This window comes from Hemicordylus capensis, chromosome 2 (genome assembly GCF_027244095.1).
Source record: "Hemicordylus capensis ecotype Gifberg chromosome 2, rHemCap1.1.pri, whole genome shotgun sequence".
Taxonomy (NCBI): domain Eukaryota; kingdom Metazoa; phylum Chordata; class Lepidosauria; order Squamata; family Cordylidae; genus Hemicordylus; species Hemicordylus capensis.
In genome coordinates this window covers 143,251,938-143,274,465 of record NC_069658.1, presented here as the reverse complement: position 1 = coordinate 143,274,465, position 22,528 = coordinate 143,251,938, and the positions used below count along the sequence as shown (strand labels likewise).

Genomic DNA, 22,528 nt, shown 5'->3' with positions numbered 1-22,528 from the left:
AGCCTGCTGGACCCACCTAGAGATCCCCTCCTTGCTGGGTTTAATAAGCAGGGATAATAATAATGCATAGATTTAATGGAGGGCAGGAGTCAAGCATAGAAATGGTTGGCTAAACTTAAACACCTTATCTATACCCCCTGGTTCCAATAACAAACTCCCAATAAAACCATCAGACAGCCCTCTGGACACCTCCACCAATGATACTGCATTCATTGAGATCTAAGTCATGGTGAAGATAAGCAACTATACCCTCAAGGTGTTGTGCAAACTCATCCCAATGTACTATCGAGGATCCAGACACATCTTCTCCAGTGCTGGTTTTCATAAAGCCCTGCACTACCCAGAAAACCTTCACTGGATAGCTTGTCATGGACAAGAGAATTCATTGGTGGAGGAAAAGAAATGTTTCTTTTCCATCACTGCCACAGAGCAGGCTCAATAAGTGAGCTCTTAATTGTGTTTGGTCAGACTCACCCCAAGTTTCTCTCCTGAGTGCCAGGCATCTCTCTGCTTGCTTTATCACCCACAGCTCAGATGTATAGCAAGGTACTCCCTGGGTTCTGATCCACAGGAGAGGACGCTTAGGAGAGAGCATGTCAATTGCACAAGCTCTCTTAATTAGGGATGTGCAGAACTGGTCCGGCGGTCCGTGATCAAACCGAACCCGCCGCCCCGGTTCTGTCCGGACCGCAGGGTCTGGTCCGGCAGGTCCGTGAACTTAATTAAAAAAAAAAAAATATGTAAAAAGGAACTACCTGTAGCCCCTTCGGGGGTCTTGCTGTAGCCGCAGGGGTCCACACGGGTTTCCTCTCTCCCCACCGGCCTCCCTCATCACCGACGTGGCCAGGTAAACATAGTCTTTTTGGCCCTTTTGGGCCTCTGTAAAAGCGAGCACCCGCCATTTTGGCCACCACCGCACATGCGCAAATGCCCTCTGCAAGGCCTGGAGAGCAAGCCCCCCCGAAGGGGCTATGGGTAGTTCCTTTTGGCATTTTAAGTTTTTTTTTTTTTTTAAAGTTTGCAGACCGGTCCGGGGGGGTTCAATGGGGGCCGGGCCGAACTGGCCCGGTTCTGTTCAAGGCCACTCCAGCCTCGAACCAAACCGGGCCAGACTGTTCCATGCACACCCCTACTCTCGATTCCATGGAGCAACTACAGTTTTGACAGGAATGCCAGCCACACCAGCCGGAAAATCCCCTAGAGTGTTCAGGAATCCATTAGCCTCTGGGGACAAATCATTTTAATGGAGTCCCCCCGCTCTTGCAAAGGGAATTAACAACTGAAAATCTAAACTTCATAAGGAAGTGATCTGATCATGACAAGGGAAGAGATGACACATACCGCATTTTTAGATCATCCTCTGCCTGCCCAGATTCATCTGTTGGGCTGGCAATGTGTTGGGACAGCCCCATGGTCACCATAGCAGCCACGAAAGCCTTGAGCTGCCCCAGACAAGGTAGCCTTGGCATGAACACTGAAGTGGTCCAGAACTACTGGGAGCCTTCAACATCAATCCAGAGACCATCTCTGTGAGGCAGGGAGATTGCTGGGCAGTACACAAGATCAACTTCTCATAGTCTTGTTTGGATAGTTAAGAATAAAGTGAAGTGCAACTAAAGCCACGCCAGATGGTCAGAATGCAACAGTACTGAGCATAGCATCCATAGCCTGTCTGTTTAGTTGTCTTACGGGCCAATACATTTGCTCCTAGTCAAACACAGGTTAGTATTGCATCATAAAATTAACTGCACTAACCAATGAACAATGAACGCCTTCTTCTGCATGAACCCCACCCGCCCACTGGGATCTGCTGAAGAGGTCCATCTGCAGCTGCCACCGGCTTGTCTGGTGGCCACTCAGGGAGGGGCCTTCTCCGCTACTGCCCCGAGGCTTTGGAATGCACTCCCTAGTGAAATAAGAGCCTCCCCATCTCTGACAGCTTTTTAAAAGTCTTTAAAAACACATTTCTTCACCCAGGCTTTTAGTTAATGTTGTCTTAATGGTTTTAATATATTTTTAAAAAATTTAAATTGTTGTAATGTGTGTGCCCCCCCTCCCCCGCATTTTTGTCTTAAATGTTTTACTTTGTTTTTATTCTGTTGTAAACCACCCAGAGATGTACGTTTTGGGCGGTATAGAGATGTTTTAACAAACAAACAAACATTAAGAGGAAACAATTGTTTGTCTTCTGAAGAACTTACTGGTACTAGTCATTTGCACATTTATGCTAGTAAGCTGCGCTGAACTTGGCGGTGCTTGCTTCCAGGAAAGATACACAGAGGGTCAGGATGTTAAGTATCCAGCGTGACAGACATGTGGCAAGAAGTGAACTTGCATTCAAGAACGGATGTACTGCTTGCTTCTCAGTCTTGAACTCTTACCTTGTATTGCAAGGTCTGGGAGCCAGCGGCTGCTCCCACTGATCCCAAGTGGGGCTCCCTGACTGTTTATTACACCGGTGTGAAGCTTCAGCCAAAGCCAAATACTGTACTCCGCACTGTGTGGAGCTGACTGTTTCCACCATGCAGTGCTGCTGCACTTTGCCCAGTGCAAATGAGGCTCCTTTAAGAGAAACAGAGCCTTCTCAAGCCCCAGTGCCATCTCGGAAGGTGGGCATAGAACGCAGGAGGAATAGCCTTTTCCAGCGTATTCCCTATAGAGCTCTATGGGGAGAGCCCTGGCAAGAACTACACTTCCCAGCACTTTATTTGCCCCTTTCAAGATGGCAATGAAGCTTACGGGGGCTCCATTTCTCTTAAAAGAGAGAGCACAGCACTGCATGGAGGTCATTGTGTCAGGAAATGGGTCCCATTTGCAAGTCTGAAAGTGGCCCTCCCTTGAAAGACAGCCAATATCACTATTGTGAACTATCAATATGAATATCAATATTGTGAACTATTCTTTACAATAGGGGGGGGGAAATATATTTTTCTGTCACCTGGGCGCTTTCCAGGTTAGCCACTCAACAGCAGCAAAATGCTTCTGTTCAGGCAAATTGCATTCAAAATGTAAATAGCAAAGCGCCCAGCAGGGGGAGCAGTCTTGCAAAAACAACCCCCCAAACCAGCAACCTTTTAACAACGAATATACAATGTTATAATACTATATTGCCGTGATTAAATTTGAAACAAGGCATTGGAAATATAAACGGCACCCTGCTGTCAGCATAGGGACTGCAGTGTCACAACACAGAAAGTGTGGAAGCGCACGTCTGAGATTCGTTGTGATCCTGTTGCAGAGTCTAATCTGGAAAGCACCCTGGAGATATATATTTGTTGTTGTGTAACGCCCAGAGCCATTTGGATGGGGCAGTATATAAGTGTAATAAATAAAAGATACTTATGCAAGAGGTTGATTCCTTATTTGGGAGACAAACTCTTCCGGAGCAATACTAATCTTTACTATTACTTCTCAGAAAATTACAAGGATGCAAGATGCCATGTACCACTCATTGAATAGTCATAATCATAAACAAGATACAGGTTTAAAGATGTTATGTAAACATGAATATAATAGGGAAAAAAATCAGATTTAGAGTACCCCCATGGAAGTCATTTAGAGAAAGCGATTCTTTTCCTCCCAAGAAAAGAACAGAATACTTTCCACTGGACCATGACAGTCTACAGTGGCCTCATTTGCAAGTAATGCAGAACCACAATTGAAGGGGCCAGAGGTTCTGCAAGTGTTATGTCCAAATGTGTGCAAATGAGGTCCCGTGAAGTGATGTACCCAAGGTTGAAGTTTTGTGCTTCTGATCTCAATCTGAACCCTTGGATTGTAGCGAGTGTTGTCGCCACAATCTGAGTTTGGACACAGCCTGCATTTCATCCAAATTCAGAACTGCAGGCTGCAACCCCTGTAAACTCCTCCCTCAACTCAGGCCATGATTGACTGAGTGGGCTGCCCTTCATGGAAGAAGCCCACATAGCCAGGTCCCCCTCTTCTCTACAGTCTCGCCGACAACAGAGAGGGAGCTCTGCATTACACCTGAATTTGGACAGGAGAGCAGGGGGAGGAATCACAGCTCCACTGGACCTGCAGTTCTGCGTTATGTGTGAATGTGGCCAGTATGTTGAAGCAAACTCACTTTGGTTCAGGTAAGGTTGATCTTGCAGTTCATAAATTGAACTCCAATTATAGAAGTGGGTCAAAAAAGGCAAGTTATCCATCTTCATGCCTCATTACTAAGACAACCACAAACAGCTCAGGCAAAATCCTGCATAGCATGTTATGGTTTTAGTATGTTCGGCACTTGCTTTTTCTTTGTGGAAAGACTTGCTCCATGTGGCGGAGTTCAGGTTCCCTCTTTCAAAGCTAGTTTTCAAAAGCCACACTAGCATTCGCTATATGCTTACAGCCAGCACGATGTTTGCTCAAGAAAGGTGAAATAAGGCTAAACTCCAGAATATCCCCGTCTGTCAATAAGAGGTCCTATGTTTCTCCTCACACATATCTTTGCACTGAAGATGTTCCTGTCAGAGGGGGCTTTGGCTGTTCAGGATTAGCTTAAATACTGCAAACATGGCTCACAGGTCATTAACGTGTGAAGCTGACAAGAGAGAAGCAGAGGGAAGTAAAGTACTTTTGAATAAGCCTTTAAGGAAGAGACGCATTTATCCTCCTTGGAACTAGCAGCTTTCAACACGTCCCTCTGTTATTTAAGAGACTACTTCAGCTTTACCAGATTCAATAGTTTAGGTTGGAGCTTGCCAATCTGCCTTGCTATTAAGGGCATCTCAAACACATACTGTAATAAATAAGTGACACTGCTTCACCCACCCCAGTGCCTGGGGGTAAAAGTTGCAGATCTTGTCTCTGGTCTAGCAAGCCTGGAAGCAGGCAGCAGCAGAGTGCTGGAGAGGCTGGGAAGAGAGAGTGTAGGACTGACTGCCACAGCCAGGCTCATCCCCCCTGCCCCCCTTATGGCAGGAGTACTGCAAACTCTGCTGTCAGTGGCACCTCCCATGGTAAACTTTATAGTGAAGTATTTGATTTGTATTGTTCAAACATCTCCTAGAATTGGGGAAATGAGCACCCTTTACTTTATCGCCTCCAAGATTTTAAAACTGCTTAACACATTAGAAGCAATGCTAGGGTGCTTTCCAGTTTACCCACTCAACAGCGGCAAAATGCTTCCGTTCAGGCAAATTGTATTCAAAATGTAAATAGCAAAGCGCTCAGCAGGGGGAGCAGTCTCACAAAAAAAACATGGGGGGAAAAACAGCAACCTTTTTACACTGGATATACAACTTTATAGCACTTATATCGCAGTGATTAAATTTGAAACAAGACATTGGAAATATGAATGGCACCCCGCTGCCTCTGTGTGTGTGTGTGTGTGTGTGTGTGTGTGTGTGTGTGTGTGTGTGTGTATGTATTTGTTTGTTTCGGCCCAAGGCCAGCATACGCTGCCAGTGTAGGACTGCAGTGTCACAATGCAGGAAGTGTGGAAGCACACGTCAGAGATTTGTTGTGACCCCTTTGCAGGGTCTAATCTGGACAGCACCCAGTTGCGTTTTACTCACCTTGGTTTGACCATACTGTTTGCCTGCAACGGCAGCTTGAGTTGCTATATTACTGTAATTACTTGCTTTAAGAACAGCTGATTGAGAAGCTGCATTTACCTGCAAAAGACAGTTTAAACACTAAGAATATGACGCTTGACCAACGAAACAATAGCAGCTTCAACAGGCTGCACATTGATCCTGACATTCGAGAATAACATCTCAACGGAAAAAATGTGCAGGCACTAGAGAAGTTTTGCATTTGACAAACTATAGGTTTCTAACCGGAGTGACACATTAAAGTTTTGAAAGTGACTAAAAAGCCAGTAGTAAGCATGTACTTCCAGTTCATAATACAGATCAAGCCAGTTTAATTCTGTGCACCCTAACTTCTTTCCAAACACAGGTTAGTAGTATTGCAGAGCAATCAATACAGCAGTAGTTAGCTGGAGTCTATAGATCAAGCAGCATTGTAAACCCAAGGTGGTTTACAATTTTTTTAAAAAATTCCATTAGAATCACATTTAAAACTTGATCACCACACACCAAAAAACCACCATAGAAAGGATAAACAGAAGCAGGAAAACTGAGAGACCTGGCAGCCTGGATGTAGGTTCAGAATTCATCTTAAAACAGTCATATGATTCAGCTTCCCTAAACACTTTGTAGTCTTAATTAAGATATACTAATTGTTTTAGAAGAATTGTAACTCTATTTTAAGTCAGAACATCTTAGCCACAGATTTTTCTGGTACAGAATTTCATGTCATCTACTTGAGCAGGTTCTCAACCAACCAAAGCCCCCAGTTGAACATGAATTCACTTAGGCTTGTTTCTATTTGGTTTCCTCTTCCAGCCCTGGTTACTCAAGATTTAAGGGCAGTAATGGCCAAGGGGAGAAAATTAAAAAAAAAAAATGTCCCTCTAGCATGGAACAGTTCCATTCTTGGAGCAGTTCCAAAACCCTGCTTACACTCTCAGTAAAGATGGCATCTGGGCGGCCTTCTCCCCAGGAGAAGTTTTACATTGCTGTGCCTCAGACTGTACAGACTAACTCATAAGGATGCCCGCTGCCACCAAGAAAGCAATCAAAGTTAGCAGTCGGCATTATGTTTCCCTGCTTCGGACTGAAGCAAACCATTTGTACCCCAGCTCATGTGTACATAGACATTTAAATTTGCAAAATAATGTACCAGAAAAATCTTTCCAACAAATAGCTGCCTATTTACCTTGCGTATCTTGCTGGGTGTTGGAGTGTTTGCATCTGCACATCTTTTAGCAGCAGTTTTCGGAGGTGCAGAATCCTCTCTCTTCAGCTGCAAGGCAAGACATTTAACGATATGAACAATACCCTCTGTTAGTAAGCTTTCCATTGCTCCTTGAAGACACTGAGAAAGTTACTTTCATTGCATAGATGGCAAATGTGTATAAGGTATAATCAAGATTGTTCAGTCTGTGGGGTATCTACTTATGTTTAGGAGCCCAGCATTTCAAAACTCACCAATACCTTTAACTGTGCCCAGAAAGCTACAGGAAGCCAATACTTCCATCCCTTCACTGATTATATAGGCTTCTGTATTCTGCACCCTCTGAACCATTAAGGACCATATTTTGGCACCGAGAACCTACAGGCAATACTATTTTTTACAAGCAGAAGGAGTGGGGCAGAAGCTCAAAAGGGTGCAGGCTCTCTAGCTAAACCAACAGAAATCTCTATCCCTGCTGTTTCCATTGCTCCCCCTGGCCCCACTCTCCCTCTCCCTGAACCAGGAGCGGAGCCACCACTGGGCAAGCAAGTTCAAAGAACCTGGGCTGCCACCCCTCATGGGCCACGCCTCACAGTCTCAGACATGCCACCCGTGTCTGACGTCAGACATGGGGGTGTGTGGTATTTTGCTCCCAAACGCAGCCCCTGTTTGGGAGTAAGACTGTTGGCAACGGGCTGGAGTGACTGGCCAGGCTGCCAATGCAGTGCAAGCGAATTTAGCTTCCGAACAGGGCTGCGTGGCCCTGCTCAGGAGTTATATTGGACCCAAAGCACTGGGTGCTCTTGTGAAAGTACAATAAAAATTGCATTGGCACCTAGGCCGCCACTGGCCTGAACCATGTGGCTAGTGAGGCACAGGCTGTGGGATGGTGGGTAGCAGACCCCAGGCAGCAGCAGGGCAAGAGGCACAGGAGCTGCCACTTGTGTCCAGAAACCAGGGCAGGCCCTGCTTAGCTAAAGGGACAAGTCATGCTTGCTACCACAAGACCAGCTCTCCTCAGGAAGCGTGATGTGTGTCCCATTCTTGAACAAATTCCCCTGGTGATGTTCAGCAAAACGAGTCAGTGTTTTTGTTTTATGTAACTGGTGCATCTTATTGGCCTTGGCCGCTTCATTCTTAAGATATTTACTTAGCCATGCAAAACACTTACCATTTTTGGCAGATCTTTTTTAAGTTTGTGATGTTCCAGTTGATGAGCCATGGAGTCTAGAAACTTCTGGTTATTAACAAGGAAGTGTGAGCTATTTTCCATCTCCCAGTTCTCAACACTTTTCTTCAGCTCTTCACCCAACTAATTTTGAAAAGTTAGTTATTAAATCACTTCGCTTCAAGAATAGCTCAGAGTGGATGCTGCCTTAGACCATGACTATTGAAAAATTCTACTTTAGAGTAGTACTTCTCAGTTACTTTTCTATGCTTATGGTACCAAAAGCAGGGGGAGGCGGGATTAAAATCCACATAATTTAATATACTGTTCAAAGCTTTTTAATAACTCTTCCCAAGTCGGTCTAATTTACCAGCTCATTGTGTTTTATGAAGTAGTATTAACTATTCAGCCTTAGAACCCCAAGTACCCTGAAGTGTACAAATCATTTTGACATGATACCTTAAACTAGGGTCTTTCTGCTTGGCACTTGACAAGCAAGGTTATGATTTCCAGTGTTTATGAGATTTAATGGTGAGAATTCTGGGATGAGGACTGCATTATCTTCATATCAGAATTCTTTCCTCTTAGACCATTACTTGGGAGGAGGGCTCAATTCTCTCTTTTTTCAAAGAGAAGTTCATTGTGACAGAGTTCCAAAACACAGACACAGGAGTTATAAAAAAACTCCCTTAGCACATACCTTTAACAACTGCTTTTGAATCTTTGATCGTTCTCTTTCATCTTTGAGTAAGTTACCCCCTCTGTTCAGAAGTCTGCTTGGATCTGTTGACTTTCTCTGAACACAGACATAGTAGGTTATATATTTAATATCCAAACACTTACCATACAGAGCAATCTGATCACCACCATCTCTCCTACTGTATTAATGACTAACCCCATGGGTATTCCATGGTGTAACTTCTGAATGATTCATGGAGAAATCCGCTGGCACTCCTTCAGTATTACTGAGTGGCCAGATCATGCTGTTAGGTTGGATGAGATTTCCCTCATGCATCAAGTAATGCTAGAACAGTTTATTCTACAGGCCTAGTTTCCAATGACATACAACACAAACAAATCAGAGCACCTTGACTTCAAGTTCTTGGGCACTGACATGCCAAAGGATTTCCAGGCAAAGTAAGGGTTTTTTGTTTGGCTTTCAGGAAAGGTTCTCAGATTAGATATTGTACCTTAATAAAAATTAAAGCATTCCAGAAAAAAGGAAGAACTCTACTTCATGAAGTGTTTCTTGCTTTCATAAATCAGTAGGACCCATTATTGAAATTTGGGGATAAGTGGTTCTTTTTTATTTAACACATCATTCTGTCAGTCAACCCCAATGTTAGTGTGTTCCATGGGAAGTAATGACCAGAGACTAAAGGGCTACACTGGAAGCTGTTGCTCATGAAAGGGTGGCGGCTTCTGAGACCTGCTCTTCAGATTGCCTTGCCCCTATACTAAAGTTGCTATTGAAATTCGGGTCTAGTCAAGAGTATGCACCACAAGGAAGCCATTATTAAAACAAGGTAAGAGAAGCTTTGGGCATAGACACAGTCTCACTTCACACAAAGCCCTTTGAACTCAAATCAAGGGTTGTCCTGGGTTCAACAGATCAACCTTTTCTTTCAAGCAATACCGATGGCTTCAGAAATGGAAAGTGTTTGCTTTAGAGGGACATATTCCATTTTCTCAGTCCTGTGAAACACATGTAGTTTGTCTTTGCTTCTGTTGCCTATTAAAAACAATCCCTTTTCTTTCAGTATGAGCCCCTGGTGGCGCAGTGGTAAAACTGCCGCCCTGTAACCAGAAGGTTACAAGTTCGATCCTGACCAGGGGCTCAAGGTTGACTCAGCCTTCCATCCTTCCGAGGTCGGTAAAATGAGTACCCAGAATGTTGGGGGCAATATGCTAAATCATTGTAAACCGCTTAGAGAGCTCTGGCTATAGAGCGGTATATAAATGTAAGTGCTATTGCTATTGCTATTTAAGAAAAACCATATTCACTGAGGTTTTCTGAAAGTGCAAGTTTAATACCTACAGAAATATCATGCATCACTATAAAGCATTCTATTCTATATGCCTGTACGATAGGAGAACGAACAGCTTGCAGAGGTACTAGGAGGAAGATGTTCATTGCAAAATACATTAGTAACCCACTACTCCATCTTTGGGCTGGCCCTCAACAAAAGGTTACTGATAGGCAAACCATGCAAACCTATTTTTGAACCATATTAGATTTTACTTCTTTCTAAAAGCAGTGCTGATTTTTTCACTACAATGAGATTACTATATGTAGTGCCTACCTGCAGTTCAATGAACCGGTCCCATGTGTTTTCCCATTTCTGAATACTGTCATATAGGAGCTTATTTTTCTCATAAAGATCTTTCATTTTCAGAAGTTCCTCATCATGTTGATTCAGTAGATCTTCTGAGAAATTGTCTGGATCAAGAAAACAATAGGTTTTCATTAGGCATATAGCACGAGTCTGGGGGAGGGGGAGGGATTAAGTGTGACCAGCATCATTTTGGGGCAGTATAGATCTACATAATGATCCAGCCTAGCAGTCTTTACTTCATAAGATCACAACAGACCTGCTGGATCAGGCCAAAGGCCTACCTTGTCCAGGATCCTGGTGATGGCATGCCCTCTCTCCTGCTGTTGCTCCCCTGCAACTGATATTCAGAGGCATCCTCCTTCTGAACCTGGAAGTAGTCTATAGCTATCAAGACTAATAGCCATTGACAGACTTGTCTTCCAGGATTTTGTCTAAGTCACCAAGCTGGTGACCAATACCACATCCAGTGACAGAAAATTGCACAGAATTATGCAAAAAAATTTGTTGGCCGTAAATTTCCTGGCAATCAGTTTCTTGGGATGATCCCTCTTTCTAGTGTAGTGAGGGAACAAAATCTCTCTCCACACTATACAGTTTTTATAGACCTCAATCATGTCTCCCCTTAGTAGTCTTTTTTCTAAACTAAAAAGCCCCAGATGATGTAGCCTTGCCTCACATGGAAGATGCTCTAGGCCCCCGATCATCTGTACAGAACAGTTTGACTACCTCTGTCTTAAGATCTCTGCCCCTTAATTTATACAACCAGTTTGCACATTTGTATCTTTCAAACAAATTGTAAGAAATTACCATGATAGAAGGGCTGAAATGCAGCTTTCTGTTCATCATTATAAAAGCATTTTTGCCAGTAACTATTGATTTCTTGCCTGACTTTCAAAGTCATTTCCTTCAGTTTCTCTTTCTTCAGCTTTTCCAGGGTCTGTAACTCTTCTTCCCACTAATAAACATAAAGGAGTACCATGTGGCAAAAGCTATTAAGTTTAGCAGTAAGCTCTTACTTTCATTACTCAAGGCATTACACACCAACAATTGCTTTGCATTAGCAGCAGAGTAGGTAGATAGGATATATTCTTATAATCTGAATGTCAACTCAAAACCGATGTTCATAAGAAATAGAACAAACTCTTTATAATATCCATATTAGCTCTCACTCCCCCCCCTCCCCCAATTCTTACATAAGACTTCTGGTCTCCTCCATGTCACCTGTGCAGTTCTGGAAGACGGCCACTTACTCAAAGCTTTAGAGCAAGAAGGGAGCTCTAGGCAAAGAAGTTTCAAGATGGCTCCCATTATCTACCATCATATTACATAGTTTGGTACTATGTCAGGAGCATATCATGTTTTAAGTCTGCTGCAAAAAATGCTCAGGTTCCAGCCTAATGACCTGTCCAGTACAACTATTTAGGCAGTAAAGTTTGTGGAGAGAGACATTTGGAACATAAGATCAGTTAACCACCTCCTGAAGGATGAACCAAAGTCATGTCACCTGGCCACAATGCAACAGCATGTTCACAAGAACAAGCCAGATACCACCACTTCTCTATGATTCAGTCCAATAGCCTGTTTAAAGAAGCCTACCCCAACTTGAAGTCTTCCTACTTTAGAAGCTGTATCATGCAAGTTACCCTTTTTCACTTTTACAGTTTGGATAGTGTCCAAATTATCTCATTTTGATTAGCTACATGCTTACACAAGTTGTTTGTTTACTGAAGCAGTTTCAAAACTATTTCTGGGAACCTATGGGTCCCTTCAAGGGTTCTTCCAAGGTAAGTAACAGGCTTTCCTGAAAGGCAACTTACCTTCCGTTACCCATCTTTGCCCTACAACGGGCAGCATCGGGGAATGCTAGACTTGTTCTGGGTTCTACTTTCAGTTCATGCAGGGGAGGATTTTCACCCTATCAGAAGAACGTGGCCCAGCTGCAGGACGTTTGAGCAATTAAGGCAAGCAAGCAACAGGTAGCAGTCAGGAGGGAGGATGGATAAAAGTTCCAGCTGCCGCCCAAGTTCTTTTCCCCAAGCCAGAAGGGGGTGGGGAGAAGCCAGATGGAAGTAAAACTCCACCCCATGATGTCTCTTCGCGTTGTCTGCTATATTATATTATTGTGCTAACACCACAAAGAATTGTGATTACATTACCATTGTAACTGCTTCAGAAAGAGAACATTTGCTTGTGGTTCTTTGGAGTTGCTCCTGCTGCTCTTGCGGCCACTGAAGTCTGTTCCACAGAAGCTGCACCTCTTTCACCAGAGCCTCCCTGGTGGCAATCAGAGTCTCTTTCTTGACCTGCAGCTACAAAAGGCACATCCACATCAGCCGCAGATAGAACGGCTGCATGAAGAGGCAGTAAAAAGGCGTGGGAAGTATACTTTGCCTCAAGTCAGATTCAACACTCCCATGAGGAGCAGATTCTAAGGGCTTATTGCAACCAGCATTCTTGACAAGACTGGAAGTCACATGTATATGTGTAGCAACACATTTGCACAATCAGTAAGCCCAGGTGATAGCCTGGGCATCTTGTATACTCCAGTTCTGTGGGAGCACAGGATACGATACTGGGAACAGGGCTCAGCTCCCTGGATTATTCCTTTAGCATGTTTCTAGCCCCTAGGCCTCAGCTTGGGCTCAGAACAAGACATTTGACAGAACGCCTGCTCAGATTTTGTATTTTAGTCCCTAGATCTCACCAGGCAAATTGTAGCTCTCTCTATTTTGAAAAGATGTTGAATTCCTCAGGCTGCTGTATTTATTATGGTGCTTGCTTTTAAAGCTGTATGTATACTGGCCAATGACTGCAATAAAGATTTGATTGATTGATTGATTGATTGATAAACAGATAGATTCCAGGTTGCCCCCCACACACAAGCTACCAATAGCTAGTCTTATTAAGAGGTCCCCAAACATGCCAAGAGGCACATTATGCTGAAAGCAAGGCTGAATGAAAGGTACATGCATTTGCTTGGGGTGCCAACAGATCATAGCCAAGAAAGCTTCCTAAACCATGATAGAGATCTGGAGCGGGAAAATACCATGGCCCATCCCCCATTAGCAGGAAAAATGAGCCGACAGGAAAGGATCCAACATCTTATCAGCCATTACAAAGCCACACTTCACTTGCCCCACCCCCCAAAACAGCCCACAGATAATCCTTTGCAGTATCAAGAGGCACAGCAAACAAGCCATACACTTGCTGACCACACTGAAGCACCACAAACCTGCACCAAGGCAAGTCAGAACTTGAACTGTTCTACTAGCAGTCTCTCTTGTGCTGTGAACCATGGTTATCAACAGGGATTCACATAAGTGGTACTCATGAGTGCCAAACATTGGTAAGAGTAGCCCAAATGGTTTTTTTAAAAAACCATGCTCAAATGAGAACCATCTGGAGTTGCCTTGCTAGCCTGCCCCCCCCCACTGGCCGCCACTCCCTCGCTACAGCTCCTGCCGCCCTCACCGCCATTTGCCAGCAGCTCTCCAGGCCTCTCTGAAACAGAAAAGGCCCATTCCTGTCTGCAGCCAGGAACGGGACTTTTTCTGCTTCTGAGAGCTGCTGGCAAGCAATGTAAGGGCAGCAGGAGTGCCAGGAGCTACCTATGGTGAGTGAAGGGCTGCACCACTGAAGTTGCAGAGGAGGAGGAGGAGGAGCTAACAAGATGTCCAATATCTGTAAGTACTCAACAATCTCTGGTGGAACTCACTTGAGAACTAGTCTTTAAAATTATGTGAACCCCTGGTTAACACTGGTTGCATTTTTCCAGCATATTAAAGAGCATATTGCTGGTGGATAAGCCACCCAATTATCTCATCCATGTGCAAATTAGGTTTTTATATTCAGCCCAACCTGATGAACAAGCAAGTGGAGATCTTGAAGATCCTTCTTGGTAAGACAAATATATTCATCTCCATCAGATAGCATCTCGTTTTCCAGTGTCCCATCTGGTGTATGCCCGATTTCTGTATGATATCGCCTGATTTCTCTTCTCAGTTTAAAAAATTCTTCCAACCGTTGCTCCTATTCAAATAGATTTAAATTAGTTAATACTGATTCAATACGTAATTTCACTGCTATCTTAAGACAACTTAAGATACCAAGAACTTGTATGTTTAATCCAATTTTTATTCCCCAAACAGACTGAAAAAGTTCACAACAGTGTCATGCTTATTCAACTTCACTGAACTTCAGTTGCTATACTGCAGCTTCAAACTAGGTTTATCTAAGTAATAAGAGAAAAGAACTGACTTGCACCAGGTGAATTATTTAGCAATTAAAGGTTATTTGCTTCATAATTCTCTCAGAATACTCATGCCATCAAACTCCAGATTAATTGAATTGCATTCAGCTTCTCCAGGCTAAATGTTCAAAACCAATTCACTTAGAAAAAGATAACCTTGCAGTAAAAAATGTGTTTCTTAGTCTAATGCAAAAATGGCTTTGTTACAGTCACTTATATACCTTTACTTTCAAGAGATTCTGAACGTGTTCTTTTAGCTCTTCCAGTTCCAAACGACTAGGAACACTGCCAGTAGGTATGTAGTAGGGTGTAAGACAAAGCTCTACACACAGTGACTGATCTTCTTCCTGCAGTTGTTTCAACTCCTTCAGCCTTTCCTGTTTTTCTTTCAGAGCAGCATCTAAAGCAAGACGGAGTTCTTTCTCCAACTGAAGGATGGATAAGTCCGCCTCAACCTGCAAGGAGTTGAAAAATTGTTGATATGTAGCCAATACAATGAGTGGCAACATAAAACATTGCTTTATCAGGACAAGGCTGTTTAGATATACGACAACAAATATTTTTATACTGCTTTTCAACAAATGTTTCCAAAGCAGTTTACTTAGAGAAATACATAAATAAGATGGAACCCTGTCCAAAAAGGGCTCACAATCTAAAAAGAAACATAACAGCAGTAGTTTCTGGAGGTAGATGGAGCCAGTTGTTCTCCCCCTGCTAAATAAAGAGAATCACCACATTAAAAATGTGCCTCTTTGCCTAGTTAGCAAGCCACAAAATCATGGTTCACACTGTATCTGCTAAACCCAAGCTTCCTCAAAATTATGGGTTGTTTAGAGCCAAAAAACCAGGATTGGAAAATATGGTTTTAAGGGGGCATGGCCAGCCACCAATCAAGATGGCTGCTTAGCCCGAAAGCTACCTCCATTATCTGAAGTGCTACCTGTTCCACACACAGGGCCAGCAAGACAGGCAGAGCTGAGGGGTTTAGCTTTTCTAGGCACTGGGATACATTTTGGGGCAAGAAAAGCCTGTACCAAAGAGATAGGCTCCACTTGAACCAAGATGGAACCAGACTGCTGGAGCTTAAAATCAAGAAGGTCACAGAGCAGCCTTTAAAATGACATCAGAGATTGCTGACAGGAACTGGGTGGTATCTGGTTTGGCAAGCAAAATCTGCTAAGGTGCGAGAGTGCAAATGTTTCAGATAAACCAGAAGGGCACAGAGTAGAACCACGAGTAGAGTAGACGGAAGCACGTGACAGCTGGTCAAAACAGTTAAATGACGGTAAGGGAGATAGCACACACGCCAATGCCAGGTGTTTATATACCAATACAAGAAGCCTCCAAGCAAAGATGAACAAGCTGGAGTGCTTGGTTGCTAATGAAAACAGATATAGTGGGCCTAACAGAAACCTAGTGGGATGGTGAGAACCAGTGGGACACTTATTCCTGGATACAAACTCTACAGAAAGGACAGGGAGAGGAGCATTGGGGTTAAAGTAGCATTGTATGTTAAAGAAGGGATAGAATCCAACAAGCTAGAAAGCCTAGGTTACCAGAGTCATCCACAGAATCATTATGGGTAACAATACAAAGACTGAAAAGAAATGTTACTAGGGACATGCTATCGCCCTCTGGATCAAAACACCAAGAGTGACTTGGAGTAGCAAATCAGAGAGGCGTCAAAGAGAGAGAACTGTAATATGGGTGACTTCAATTATCCTCACATAATATGGGGGATTTCAATTATCCTACCAATTATCCTGACGGACTGGGCAGATTCATGTGTGGATATTGACAGAAAGGCCAAATTTCTTGACATGCAAAATGACTCTGCCTTAGCAGATGGTTGTGGAACCAGCCCAAGAGAAGGTGATTTTGGACTTAACCTCGAGTGGTGTCCACTACCTGGTGCGAAATGTCAGTTTTAGGACCTTGTAGAACTGGAAAAGGTGCAGAAGAGAGCAACCAAGATTATCAGGGGCCTGGAGCATCTTCCTTATGAAGCAAGGCTACAGCATATGGGGCTTTTTAGTTTAGAAAAGAGGTGACTAAAAGGAGACATGATAGAGGTGTATAAAATTATGCATGGAGGAGAGAGAGTGGATAGAAATTTTTCTCCCTCTCACCTAACACTAGAACTAGGCATCATCTCATGAAACTCATGGCCAAGAAATTTAGGACCGACCAAAGGAAGTACTTATTCACACAGCACACAATTAATCTATGGAATTCTCTGCCACAGGATGTGGGGATGGCCACTAGCTTGGAAGGCTTTAAAAGGGTCTGAGACAAATTCATGGAGAACAGGTCTATCAGTGGCTGATAGCTATAGGCCACCTCCAGCCTCAGAGGCCAGATGCCTCTAAGTACCAGTTGCAGCAGGAGAAAGGACATACCCTCACCTCTTGCCAGTGTACTTCTCAGAGGCATCTGGTGGATCACTGTGTGAAACAGGATCCTGGATGAGACAGGCCTTGGGCCTGATCCAGCAGGACTATTCTTATGTTCTCCCATGCTGGGATTAAAATAAAGCCTCTATAGGCCCAACTGTCAGCAGCAACATGAAAACAGATAAGTTGTGTAATGAATAAGTAGTCACATAATTACAGACAGAGCTCTAAAGGCTAATTTTCAAAGCAAATTAGCTTGAAGGAAAATCTCTGGCGATGGGTAATCTTGAGTTCCTAGCAATTTGCTAGTAAAAGGATGTAAATTTCTTCATTTCGTAATGTCTCATGACACAGATCTTTGAATATTTGGACGGGGTTATCATTAAATTTGAGTTGTTGCTTCCTTAAATCCTCAGACATTATTTCCTTAGGATGAATCTTGCAAACCTGACTAATTACAGCTGATCTGCTGTACGTGTGGAGGCTTAAACCATGATTTCTGTTCTTAACTATGATTAGCACAAACCATGATTTTGCACTATTTCTGAACCCAGTCTAGGGTTTTGGGGTTTTTACTAGGGTTTTTACTAGGTTGGCATTTGACCAATCAAAAACCAAATTAACCTCAGTCAATGACCTGGCTCCTCCCATGACTCCACAATGCTATAAGACAGACTGCCACTTACCCTGGGTACTTAAAAGAATGCGGTAGGCAAGGGGAGCTACCAACCCCTACACCCTAACCAAATATGGTAGCAATTCCTCACCTTGCCCCTTACTTCAGCAGAGGGCTGTGCCTGGAGGTTGTGAGGAATACCTAAACAGCAGAGGGCAGCACATACACACTAGTTCTGAGAATTCAGCAGGCTGGTGAATGTTAATGGAAGAGGGGAAAGGACTACACATTTCCCTTTGGCCAACACAAGAAACTGTTGAGTGGGATGACTCTGGTAAGGTAGTTTCATGTCCCAAGAACTCTTGGGTCATAGTAGAGGCCTCTTCATTTGTCTTTTAGATTCCACAGCAGGTGCGTTATTCCATTTCCCCTCAAACCAATTCAGGAACAATTCACATCCCAAGCAGGGTGGGGTAGAGAATAACTGGAGAAAGGAAGTTTAGAGTCAAATTCCAGCCCCCTATCAATTGTAACCCTGCTGCTTTAGGATGCATAGAAATCAGCAAACAAGTCATAGTAGCACTAGAACTGAGCAGCTGGTAATTGCCCTGAATAGTATCTTCCTCATATACTGGATAGATTCCAGGAGCTGAACCAGATGCCACATACTTTCAAAGCAAGTGCTTGACCACCGCTTTTCAAGATTTATAGGAAGCAGTTCTACAGAGAACCAGCTATGAGCCCAAGAAAGCCACATTGATCGCCAACTTCTTCAGAACAGAGAGGTGGGGGTAGAAAATTTCCCAGGAGAGAATGTTTTCCCATACTTTGTTTTCTCAGTGGATATTTTTCCATTTCTATAGTTGTATTGGTTAACATTCAGACTAGCATTGCACAGTACTAATTCCAGACTACTACAGTGTTATTGCTTGAGTGGGGGAAGGGGCAAGTTTCACCCATTTCCCCTTCCCCCCAAAATCCAGTGTGTGTCACCAAAATATGTCCCTGAAACTTACCCCTTCCCCACTCCAGCAATAGCACAGCAGTAGGCTGGAACTCGTACTGTTGCACATGTGCAGTGCTAGTCGAGATGTCCAGCATTCTTTCATAAAATCCGTTAGGCAGGTTCAGCAATTTCAAACTTGTAATTTATGTTTTTCAGATGATTATACCTAGAAGTGTGAGTGCACGTTTTACTGAATGAGTATTTCAGTTAAAAACATCTTCCCACATAAAGCTTTGAACTGCTTTCAGTAGAACAATTAAAGCACATGAAGTGTCTTTTATTGACCTATCCCCCCCCCGCCCATTTCTAGTTCAGTTACTTGGCTCCTTGAAAAACTAGGAGGTACAGATATATGTTGGTGGTGTCTTTTTAAAAGTTGTAGAGGTAAGGTAACTAATATGCCAAATCAGATTATAATCTATCTAGGCCATCAGGAAATTTGGTATCGTTTTGTGGGGGCAGGGGAGAAAAGAGTTAATTGCAAATTCATAGAGGGCAAAATTTGCACAGGACATTTTCCAGTTCACAATTTTCCAGGAAGCCCACATCTCTGCTTCAGTATACCCTTGTTAACTGACATCTTATGCTTTGTTATGAATAAGAAGTTGAGAAACAACTTGCTTGGAAGGGATCCATCTTGAGTTCATATCGCAGCATATTCAACTGATTCTTCTGTGTTTCAATGTCATTTTCAATTTTTTCTTTCAAGTTACTTTCTTCCTCAATCATTTCATTCAACAGAGCCTGTCCAGAAACCCATACCAAAAAAAAGCATCAGTATAGTTGTCTACCAAATGGATTAATTATAGTTAAATGTTCACTTTTAATCAGAACATTGCATTCAAAGCTAAATTAAGAACATGTGCCACATTTGTGTTGCAATAGCACTGAGTGTTGAGAGTTACTGTTGCCAGATAAATCCCCATCTTCTAAAAAAATGACAATGTGAATAACTGGAAAATGGCTAAGCTAGCTTCCACTGTAACCAATACCAATGTAGACCTAGCAACAATTATAAAGAGACTGGTTGCCTCTTGCATTAGCTTCTGTCTTTAAAATATGCCTCCAAACAGCTACTTGCTTCTAATAAATCAATCTCTCTTCCAGGAGACTAAACAGGAAAGTCCCAAGAAACTAGAACACAACTGAGTTCCAATTCTCCACTCCTTGTAAGGTTGACGTACTTCCGATTACTTGCATGTATGTGTGGACAGACAGGCCAATAGGTTTTACTGAATTTTGCAAGGCTGCTTTAAGAAGTTAAAGCAGTTGGTATTTAATCTAATGCTTTTGAGACCTGTATCATGCTCTTCAGTCTTTACAATCAGCCCTATCTACTTTAGTTTCATAACAAAGACAGCCTTTGAGTGCCTAGCCTTTTTACACCTTTGACTGATGGGTATTTAGAGAACTAGTTGAAAGAAGGCAGTCAGTGGTATTTTTTTAAAATTAATAACTCATTTTTAAAAAGATTCAGCATGAGAAAAGTAGATTGTGACAACCTGTACCAGATATGCAAACTAGGTTAAACATAATTTGTTCTGCTTTTGCTAGCAGAAATATGGAGGCACAACTAAAAGATTCAAGATGTTCTAAATGATCACCACTCCAAAAATATTATATATTCTTCAGAAGCATAAGATATAGCAATTTGCTAGAACAGTGGCTGGCATCCTGATTAAATTACTCAGCCTAAGTCCTACTGAAATTAAATAGTCCTTTACAGTAACTCCCAAGTAGTACTATTGAGTAAGAGTCTGGAAGTCAGCTATTAATGACAGAAATTAATGTGCTCTACTTCAGAGGTAAACAAAACAGATACAGTTTGATAAAGTGTAGGCTAGGCAAAAATTCATATTTATACCCTACTTTTCATTTTAAAAATCCACAAAAGCAGTTTACATAACAAAAGGAATGACAAGATGGCTGTCTGTCTCAAAGATGCTCACAATCTGAAAAGAAACTCAGGAAAGATAACAGCAACAGTTACTGGGACTGGGAGGGACTTCTCTGCCTGCTAAATATAACACTTTAAAAAGGTGCCTCTTTGCCCAGTTAACAGGGCTTATGTGTTAGCTCTTGCATAAGTCCCCACCACCGCAACAGGCTTTGAAGAGGGACATTGGTCTTACCTGTGAAGGGTCCTTTTTGTCATAATCGGAGCCCATCCTATATCATGGGCAGTGTTCCCTCTAACAGGGATTCCCAGATGTTGTTGACTACAACTCCCAGCATCCCCAGCTGCAATAGCCTTTGCTTGGGGATTCTGGGAGTTGTAGTCAACATCATCTGGGAATCCCTGTTAGAGGGAACACTGATCATGGGTTGTGTAACCAGCATGCCTCAGGAACAGACAGCCAATTAGCACAGCAAATTTCCGGTTAGGAGTTGGAGTTGCCCCAGAGCCCCAGTTCTGGACTGTCATGTGGAAGTGTGTTGTGCCAAGCAGAGAGAGCTACAGAAAATGAGAACCCAAAGGAAACAAGCAGTTGCAGTAGAGAAGGAAGAACTCATTGCCCAGAGAGTCAACCGCCACCCTTACTGGCAACCCCCCTGATATGAGAGGAGTCGGACCTTGATGGGCCCATATGTTTGTGCAGATGATCAAGGAAGTGGAGAGTAGAGAACAGGGGTGTAATATCACAGTGGGGAGGGTGGGCTCCGATTACAGTAACAAAAGACACTTCACAGGTAAGACCAATGTCCTTTTTCTGCTGTAAATCGGAGCCCATCCTATATTGTGGGACATACCCAAACTGTCCCCCCAGATATAGGGAGGGAAGCAGGTATTACACAACCTGTTGCAGAACCATGTGACCCAGGGCTGCCTGTCCAGTGTGGAAGGAGCAAATTTGGTAGTGTAAGACGAATGGTGTGATGGAAGACCACGTTGCTGCTTGACAGATGGTCTGAAGAGCAGCATTCGCTGAGAATGCGGCCAAGGTGGAAGCGCTCCTGGTGGAGTGGCCCGTGGTGCTCAGGGGGACTGGGATATTTAGGGATTCGTATGCCAGAGCAATGATCGCTCAAATCCATTGTGAAAGAACCGTCTTAGAGACCCTATTTCAAGGAAGCCAGCAAGAAAGTAATGAACAAGGCATCGGACTTCCTAATGGTCTTAGCCCGACATCAAGGATGTGCCAGGACTTTTCCTTGGCGTGAACTTGGGAGGGACAGAAAGGTGGACGGACGACAGGTTGAGATCTGTGAGTAGATTTTAGGAATGACGTTTGGGTCTAGTTTGAGGATAACTGCGAAATTAGATAACTGGAAAAGATGGTTGGAATTAGCAGCCTGTGGGGATGTTTCCTCATCTGAGATCTCACCCACCTCTGAGGTAGCATCTGCTTTATCAGGCAGGATAGGGTGCACTGGAGGAGGAGCAGTAAGCTTTGGAGTCTGTATGGTATTAGGATGGGAAGGTGCGGGGTAGGAGATAGGAGGACCCTTCGGAGGTGGCTTTTTTGGTGGGTACTCTTCTGAAGAAGAAGATGGTTCTAGTCACCTCTTGGGGGAGTGGGTAGGTCTGGGTCGGTAACGACCCTGCTCACCCAGGGGGATAGCCTTTTGTTCAGGGCTGGAGTCAGGGGACGAGGACAAGGGGGGCTTGGAAGGGGCCCTGGGTCTTTTGGGGGTCGCTCATCCTGGGGAGGAGGCAGGGGTGTGGGAAGGGAAGGTAGGAGGGCATGAAAATCCCTAGCCATGAAATCTTTGAGCCATTTAGAGGTATTATCAGACAAATGGGAGGTACCCTTATCATCGGAGGCCATATCAGTATTACTCACGGTTAGGGATGTAGGAACAATAGGGACTGCTGGTGTCGGGAGTACTGGATCGTTTACAGGCTATTTTCCCGGTCCCAGGAGGCTTGGTGCTGCTGGCTGGGTTGCGGGGGAAATAGTAGAACCACTTCCCCCTCTCCCAAGGTAGTGACATTTTAAGGTCATGGGTGATAAAATGGCACCCTTCCCAGCCACTTTCTGTTTTGCGCCCACATTAGTGAGCAATTG

General features: G+C 43.5%; 1 protein-coding gene across 2 annotated transcripts in view; it reads right to left on the bottom strand.

Annotated features, from left to right (window-relative positions):
- The window catches only part of LOC128342763 (protein regulator of cytokinesis 1-like), a 34,308-nt gene that overhangs the window by 7,493 nt on the left and 4,287 nt on the right, over nt 1–22,528 (bottom strand). For both annotated transcript variants that reach the window (XM_053290605.1, XM_053290606.1), the window contains exons 3-12: nt 19,140–19,262; nt 14,725–14,958; nt 14,113–14,283; nt 12,411–12,563; nt 11,062–11,209; nt 10,222–10,358; nt 8,619–8,714; nt 7,922–8,062; nt 6,733–6,819; nt 5,526–5,624 (exon numbers count right to left, since the gene is read on the bottom strand). In XM_053290605.1, coding sequence (XP_053146580.1) covers nt 5,526–5,624; nt 6,733–6,819; nt 7,922–8,062; nt 8,619–8,714; nt 10,222–10,358; nt 11,062–11,209; nt 12,411–12,563; nt 14,113–14,283; nt 14,725–14,958; nt 19,140–19,262 — 1,389 coding nt within the window. The remainder of the gene's footprint in view (nt 1–5,525; nt 5,625–6,732; nt 6,820–7,921; nt 8,063–8,618; nt 8,715–10,221; nt 10,359–11,061; nt 11,210–12,410; nt 12,564–14,112; nt 14,284–14,724; nt 14,959–19,139; nt 19,263–22,528) is intronic.